General features: G+C 58.9%; 1 protein-coding gene across 1 annotated transcript in view; it reads left to right on the forward strand.

Moving 5' to 3' along the window:
- Nucleotides 1-7,445, forward strand: part of TRAVEDRAFT_25093 (uncharacterized protein) — a gene marked incomplete at both ends in the record, with an annotated part of 13,603 nt that extends 6,158 nt beyond the window's left edge. The window contains 14 exons of the mRNA XM_008047522.1: nt 85-143; nt 199-342; nt 399-1,433; nt 1,495-1,890; nt 1,959-2,478; nt 2,535-2,921; nt 3,638-3,936; nt 3,992-4,595; nt 4,658-5,046; nt 5,109-5,672; nt 5,823-5,966; nt 6,027-6,872; nt 6,930-7,296; nt 7,357-7,445. Coding sequence (XP_008045713.1) covers nt 85-143; nt 199-342; nt 399-1,433; nt 1,495-1,890; nt 1,959-2,478; nt 2,535-2,921; nt 3,638-3,936; nt 3,992-4,595; nt 4,658-5,046; nt 5,109-5,672; nt 5,823-5,966; nt 6,027-6,872; nt 6,930-7,296; nt 7,357-7,445 — 5,843 coding nt within the window. The remainder of the gene's footprint in view (nt 1-84; nt 144-198; nt 343-398; nt 1,434-1,494; nt 1,891-1,958; nt 2,479-2,534; nt 2,922-3,637; nt 3,937-3,991; nt 4,596-4,657; nt 5,047-5,108; nt 5,673-5,822; nt 5,967-6,026; nt 6,873-6,929; nt 7,297-7,356) is intronic.
- Between the last annotated feature and the right edge of the window lie 547 nt (nt 7,446-7,992).

The following is a 7,992-nucleotide window of genomic DNA, read 5'->3' on the forward strand; positions in this document are numbered from 1 at the left end:
GCTATCCGATGGGTGAGTGCCATGGATATATGTGTGCTCTATGTCCGTCAGAGCTAGCCTCGTCTTTGGCGGACACGGTGGTAGGCGTGCGCAATCCGCCAGAGACGTGTCTGGCTCTGACGCTACGCATGTACCCTCTCAGGGTTCGTATGTCATGGAGTATGGATGTCGCTTGCTAACACTTGCGTCACATTGCAGATGACTCGCACGCTCGACCCTCGCGTGGATGCCGTTGCCCGTCAAGTTGGGCGCGGTTATATCGACTACAGCCACTACTTGCTATACCTCTTGCGTGACCCCGAACGGTTTCCCCATCGGCCAGGATTTGATATCGCGCTCCCTGTACGTTCCGTTCCGACTCATATTGTTGCTGGCCACTGACGTCAACATTATTATAGCTCTGGGGCTTCGTGCTCAAGAACTACGAGCTCCTCAAGGTTGTGGAAGACGTTGTGTGGCTCAACCTGGCTCGTGCGGACGACCTCTTCAGCTTCTCGCCAAACTCGTACCGCACCCTCGGCGAGAAACTCGCAAAGGAGGGCGCCGCGCACCCAATGCCCACCGAGTTCGCCACACTGTATCCCGGCGGCTGGAACAACAAGATCTCGCAGCTGCTTGCCTTGGGACGCAGCAAGATAGCAGAGGCCATCTCGAACAAGCCCCCTGCCGTCATAGCGTACATCTCAACATCTGAGTACCACGCACGTCTCGCGGGTGTTGCACCTCCGCCACCGCCCACTGTCAGAAAGCCGGATACCCACGAGGAGGTCAGGGTCAAGATAGGGTACGAGGAGTTTTCCCCTGCTCTGCTGAAGGAGACACCGCTCCTCGCTGCCCTGAGGTTTACGGACCCGCGGTGGTGTGCGGACGCGCAACAAGGATCAAACAAGCCGAAGTGGCTTGGCGCAATCGTGCTTCACATCAACACGATCCTCGACATCATGCGCCGCTGGGCCGGTGACGTGTACTCTAACCCATGCGTTCAGCTTCTTCGCATCAAGCTGTTCCAGTTCCTCTCGCTTCACTCCGCGGCAAAAACCCCCTGGAAGAACTGGGACAGCGGCCTACTCGGCGAACTCTCAGGTATCGACAACCTCGACCCAGAAGACACTGACATGCTCGCTGCGGCGATCAAGGCGATCGATGCCGTACCGGACGTGCCTCTTCATGTCAATGCCCACGGACGTCGAGCCCGCGGAGCCCAGGGGATCGCTCGCACTGCCGCCGATGCGGAGGTGTCGCAGCCAGACGACGAGATCGTGTTTCTTCGGATGGAGGGAGCCGTCGATGTCGAGACCCGCCGCCTGAAGTACAAGACCGAAGCTAGTCGACTGGTCACCTCCATCCGGCGCATGACCTCAGCATCTGCAGGCCCTGCGCAGCCGAAAGCGATCGACGCGCGCGTCGTCAACGCCATGCAGGAGCTGCTCAATGTACGTCCACATCCGCGCTGCATGTCTGTGCACCACTACTGATCTGCGCACACCCTCGCAGGCGCTGTACTACAATGTCAATCGGATCGAGTACCGGTACTCTGTGGGGGACATTCAATCAGAACGGCCGTGGGTACTCCCGTCCGCCCCTTTCGCCCACACCCTCGACACCCCAGCGCTTCTCGGCGTCGTCGACAACAACGCGTTCCTCGACCTTGGTGACTTCAAGACACGGCTGCCCACCGCGTATACGCAGTACAGCGCTGCAGCGCAGGGGTCCCGGCGCAACAAAATCCCTCCGCCATCCATATCGCAGCTCAAGGACGGCGCACTCGTCCAGACCACCCGCGCTTGGCTGCCGCAAGATTTTTCCTGGGATCTGTCCCTCAAGGGGAGTCCCTCAATTTCCGTCAAGATGGAGGACATGGACGACGACGCCGTCATATTGGGTGTACCAGTACGCCCTGCCCTTCCATACCTTCTCCGCGACGCCTTTGCTCACCATTTTCTGTTGTTTCTGATTAGCGCGCGCAGAGCACGAACAGTGCACCGGACCTCATGGACGACACGGAGGATGGCGACCTCGACCTCATCAACAACGAGATGCAAGACGGTCAACCTGAACGCATCCCTGCCAGCGCGAAGGGCAAGGCCAGGGAGGTTCCCGCACCGCCCGTGAAATCGACGCCGGTTGCCCGACCGCGAGCAGCTGCGCCGAGGAAGCCCGCCAAAAATCCTCCGGCCGTCAATCCACCGCCGTCCACAAAGGCGCGCACGCCCAAAGCAGCGACCGCTCCCATCCAGAACCAGCCGCCACCGGCACTCGCGCGAGCCCGCAGCGCGAAGGCCGTCGTAACCGCTCCCGCACCCGAGCCGGTTCAGGCCGGCAACACCCTGCCAGTGCCCCCTCAGCGTGAACGGGTAACACGGTCGTCAACCACCTCTGCGAAGGGCAACACTGGCCCGCTGTCCGCTGCGCCAGCTCCGGTTGCGTCTTCTGCCAAGGCACGCTCCAGGACCGCAAAGCAGGCCACTAAGCCGTGGAGTACGTTTCTCCGTGGCACTTGCTGATGATGTACTCACTCTGGTTTATGTTCTCAGTGGACGAGGCTCTCAACATGGTCAACGCAGCGCAAAAGGCCGCTCCTCCACCCACGCAGACATTTGATGGTGTGGTGGTTCCGACCCTCTCGCAAGTGCACAACCAGTCCGGGAAGCGGCCGCGCGCGCCGACTGTGACGTCTCCCAGCCAGGCGCCTCGCGCAGCGAAGTTCCTCAAGCCTGCTATGCGGAGCGCCGTTCATTATGAGGATGAACATATCTTCGGCCCCGTGGCGACCACTTCAGCGGCGCCCAGCGGTGGCACACGGAAGAAGGCAGCGAGCGCAATCCCGAACGGCCCACCTCCCCGCGCTGGGACCAGCAAGAAGCCTCCCGCCGCCCCTATCCACCCCTCCGTCAAGAGCATCCCACCTGCGAAGGTCCACGGTGCGAGCACCTCGTCACAGCCAATGGCGTAGGCACGCACGCACGCACGCACGCTCGCTCGTCTCCAGCATCCAGTCGCCGTTCCGGCCGTCTCACAATGATGGATAAGTACTACGAGCCTATGAACGAGTCCGCACGTCCTTCTCGCACCCCTCATGTACAATGTACCATCGCGATTCTGTCACCTATATATTCGGTTACCTGGTCGTGAGCAGCGTATATACGTCTGTATATTGCTTGAGATAACAACGTTCAAAAACGCGCCAAAGCGTGCGCCGTGTCTGCCGCAAGAGGCAGCGCCAAAGCGGCCGACGTCTCTGCCGCATGTGGATATTAGCGCGGGCGGTAAGCCGCATGTGGTAAATTGTGCGTGAGAACCTTTGTGCTCGTGATTTGCCCTGACATGCATTCGCCTCCTGCCTCCTCTTCAGGCACCCCGGAGCACTGCGGGGGACGTCTCGCATTGAACTATGACATTGCGCGGCCGCTATGTCGACATCGGTAGGGTCTTTCGTCAGCTTGCAGACCGGCCAATCTAATTCGCAGCAGACCCCCCTCTGCCCTACTTCAGCCCATGTTCTGGTGCTCCTCTTGACATAAACATATACGCTGACTCCCCGCACGCGCTGTACACGCTGATCAGGTGCGTTGATATGCACTCCTTTGGTCCTCTGTTGCTTCGTTCATTTCTCCCTCTTCCCTCTCTCCACAACCAGCCATCATGCTCAGCGACGAAGAGGAATATGGCGGGCTCCCCGTGCCTCGGCCGCGTACGCACTGGACCGACATAACGCTACACACAGCCATTGACTGGTCACCTACCTCCCACGAGTGGGCCGCGTCGACCTCGCCCACGCCCTGCTCAGGCAGGTTGCATCCACGATTGCCTGTGCTCAACACGCCGCCTATGACGTCGGGCTGCTCTGAACGGCATGGGGAGGAGGGGTCTGTGGCCGGCCCGCCATCGCCTTCCGATGACAAGCTGGCAGCCATACCCATGGTTGTTGACGTTCCGGTGCGTTTGTCTCAGTTGTCCTACGCGCGGCGTTTTCCTGAAGTTTGACCTGCAGCCAGCCCAACCCTACAGCTCCGATCTGCGCACGTTGCTTACTCAGCTTGACGTGTATCGCACCGAATACGGCGACAGGGAAGAGGTCCACTATCGCGCACGGGCCGATGCATTTCTTGGGTGCGCTCTGGTTGACCTCAACGACGACGACTTCCTCGCCCACGCCGCGTGGGGCGTCTACGATGACCGCAAATACCCTCAGGATGTGGAGGTTTCCAGGCTCGCATTGCAATTTGCCGAAGTGGGCCGACAACACGCGTATTTCCCCCTCGATGCCGCGCTCGATCCGTCCTGGATCGAAAACGGTTCGATCTTGACACACATGAACGGTCTCGGGGGCTCAATCCCGCTTCTGCGTCTGCACTACGACGCGATGGGTATGCACAGAGTGCAGTTCTTCAACGGCAGTAACCGGCGCAAGGCTTGCCAAGTCTACGCGGCGTACTTTCGCGTTCGTCAGCGCAAAGTGACGGCCGCTTTGGAGACTTTGACGACTTCGGAACCACCAGATTCCGCCATTTTGCAGACACTCCAACGTCACCGAATCGCTCTGGATCGACGTGCGGCCAAATCGGGAATGTGGCTGACAAGATTGTACAACATATGTGCGTACCCTCGCCTCCGCCTGTGCATAGCTCCCTGCCTTAAGCTCCGCACATTACTTAAGGGCAGATTCCTTCGCCGGTGGCAACACACATCTGCAAGAACCACAACCGACGGTGGCATGAGAGGCCCCTTGAGGAGCGCCTCCTTCTCGTGCTCGCGGACGTCCAAGCGCGTCGGAGCGCGTGGATCGATCTCCATGTCGACCAATGTGTACCGGAGTTGGCGAGCCGTGTGTGGAAGGACGAATGCGTCCTTCCGGCCATTCCCCACGATGAACCGCAATCTCCCCTGATGCAGGCAATACTCACATCGTCGGTAGTGTTCCCCCTCCTCGACGCCTTCACACGATACTCGTACTTCCGCATCCCTGGAGACGGTGATGGACCATGGTGTTTCCTTCACAAAAGGCTCATGCACACTGCGCAGTCTGACAAGCAGACTATCGGATACGTACGTGCTCTCACCTCTCATTTGTGCCGCCCTGTTCATCTCAGATACCCGCTCTGTCGTAGATGTGGTCGCATTTGCTCATGTACGGCCTTGAGCTCCTCGACCTGTGCGCACGCACGACCCAGTTTGCAGCGTTCGACGACCCTGACGAGCGCGACCGCACCCTGATTCGATTTCTGAAGGTTGTGAAGGGCGCCAGCGCGGACGACGCGGAGCGCGCTCACCGCATCCGTCAGCAATACGACCTATACTGCTGGCATGCAATCACGGGGGGCACGCTCGCCGCTACTGTTTGGCCACCCTCTCTCCTGGACCGCGCAGATGACCTGTACAACATCTACTTCCTGCACAAAGCCACTGCCGAAGTCGGGACCGTCGGCTGGGATGACGCCATGAAAGCGTACAACGTTGCGCTGGAGAAAGAGTGCGCGCGCGAGTGGACGCTCCTGCAATACGCTGCACTGTCAGCAGACGAGTCAGAAGCGGCGGCCCACGCCTTGAAGAAGCTGCGGTGGATTCGCGGTATGGCCACCATTGGCGTTGGCATCAATGTACCGCTACCAACGAAGGCTTTCATCTCCGACTTATACAAGCAATTGAACGCAGTATCTGCCGCGGTCCGCTGGGTGAGTTTGATAGACAAGAACACCCGCAAGAGATCACGTCGTCTCTGGCGGACGGCCATGCGCCAGAGACGATGTCATCGCTGACGGCGGCCTATCCGTTGTATCTACGTGTCTGCTCAGTCCCTACCACCACTGACGTCAACTCCGTAGCTCACTAGACTCATTGATCCACGCGCGGATGCGGTCGTGCACGATACACGCCCGCAATATCTGGACTATACGCACTACCTGTTGTGCGTGTTGCGTCTCTCCGGTCGGTTCTCACATATCGGGTCGACCCTCTTTGCATCTCAGGTCAGCCCCTTGCCGGATTTCTGCCCGTAGCCACGACGATGGTTGTTGATGTCTTCGTAGCTTTACAACTTTATCTTCCTCAACATGGATCTCTTCCGCACGGTTGACCACATCCTGCGCTGCTCGGACCTCTCGCGCGCCGACGCACTGTTCACTCTTGGGTCGAAGGAGTGGTATCATATCGGAGTAGAAGCCATGCGCACGCATCGTCCCACGATGTATCCTCCGTTGGATATCCTTTATCCTGAAGGTTGCACTCCACACATGAAGGTCGAGGTGCAAGCTATCGCCGATGGCCTGCTCTCCTGCACTCCTCTACCCCCGGCCGCATCCACCCACTCTCCGGCCGCCGCCTGGGCATCTGCAGAGTCTCCGGTGTCTTTTGACATGCTCTCTGCGGACGTGTTAGCAGCGCATCCCTGTCTTTTCGCCCTGCGTCTAACCGATCACGATTGGTACGACCTGGTGGATTGCTCGATCCCGGTGGCCACGCGTAGCCTCGCTTTTCACCTACACTCTGTCTTCACCATCGCCAGAACGTGGGGTCGCGATGTATGGCGCCAGGATGCGGTGCGCTTCCTTCGTACAAGCTTCTTGGAGTTCTTGTCGCGTCGCGCGCATCCCGAGGGTGATCGTTGGGTCAACTGGGATGACACCATTCTTCACCTTCTAGCGGACGTCGACATCAATAATGCTGCGCTCGCGCCACCTGCTGATCCACCGCCCGCTTCTCTGGCTACAACATCGGCACCACTCGTCTTTGCCCCCGAGTCAGACAGCATCTACAAACACGATGCAGAAAGCCTGATCTCCCTAGTGCGGAGCCTGCCCTCCGCGATGGCTGCCCCCAAAGCATCTGAAGCGATGGACAGCCGTGTTGCTGATGCGCTGAAAAGCTTGCTCAAAGTAAGTGTGGTCCGTTCGCTGCGCGCTCCTCGCTAACATACAGTCATGGAACCCCAGGCGCTACACTTCAACGCCAACCGCATCGTCTATCGCACGCTCCGGGACCCGGAGGGCAGCCATCCGTGGGTCCTTCCCGAAGCCGCGAACCCGCCGGCGCTCGAATCTGTTCCAGAGTGTGACGATGCTAGAGCGTATCGTACGATCGACGAATATAGAACACGCGACCAGGCATCGTACGAGCTATTTCACACCTCCATCATCCAGCGTGCGGCTCGCAATATTGGCCCTCCGCCGCGGACCGTTCTCGTAAACGGCCAAGCCGTCGCAGCGACCGACAATTGGCTACCACAAGACCTGCCGTTTACTATACTTAGCTCAGCCGACTCCATTTCCAATCCACTCGCTACGCGTCCCTCTGGTGTCGGTGTGTTATGCAGCATTCGCACACCGCCTCCGTCCGTTCAAGCTGGCTCACTTGCTGCAGGTCGTCCAACAATACCCGCACGTAATGACGTGGATGCGCACATCGCGCCAACGTCCTGTTCGAGGGTGACGAAGGAAAGGGCAGGATGAACTCATGTACCACCCCAATATGACCTCCCGGTGAGCATGGCGACCCATTCTACCCGTCTGTCGCGACCCTGACTCGGCTGCGAGAGTGCACCCGCCATCACGCTGTGTGCCGCGTTTGTAGTGCGCTCGTCAAGTTCTGCCCGCCAGTGTGCGCCTCACAGTGTATGTATTCCCTTGTCCGATTTGTATTCACGTTAGCTCTCTACGTTAGAACAATCAACTTCGTTCACAAAGTGGGCCTTGGGCCCACCCTCCGCATCTCCGTTCTGAGATCAGCATCACCTAGGAAGATGTGCGATCTCCGAGACGATCGACGCTAACGCTAAGTGTTGCTGAGACACAGCCACCATCTTAAACCTTTGCCGTTTTAGCTTTCAGCCGCGAAGCCATTACCGGTGTGTGCGGCGGGGACGATCTTAGGGTTAGGGTTAGGGTTAGGGTTAGGGTTAGGGTTAGGGTTAGGGTTAGGGTTAGGGTTAGGGTTAGGGTTAGGGTTAGGGTTAGGGTTAGGGTTAGGGTTAGGGTTAGGGTTAGGGTTAGGGTTAGG

The sequence above is a fragment of the Trametes versicolor genome, assembly GCF_000271585.1.
Source record: "Trametes versicolor FP-101664 SS1 unplaced genomic scaffold TRAVEscaffold_26, whole genome shotgun sequence".
Lineage (NCBI taxonomy): Eukaryota > Fungi > Basidiomycota > Agaricomycetes > Polyporales > Polyporaceae > Trametes > Trametes versicolor.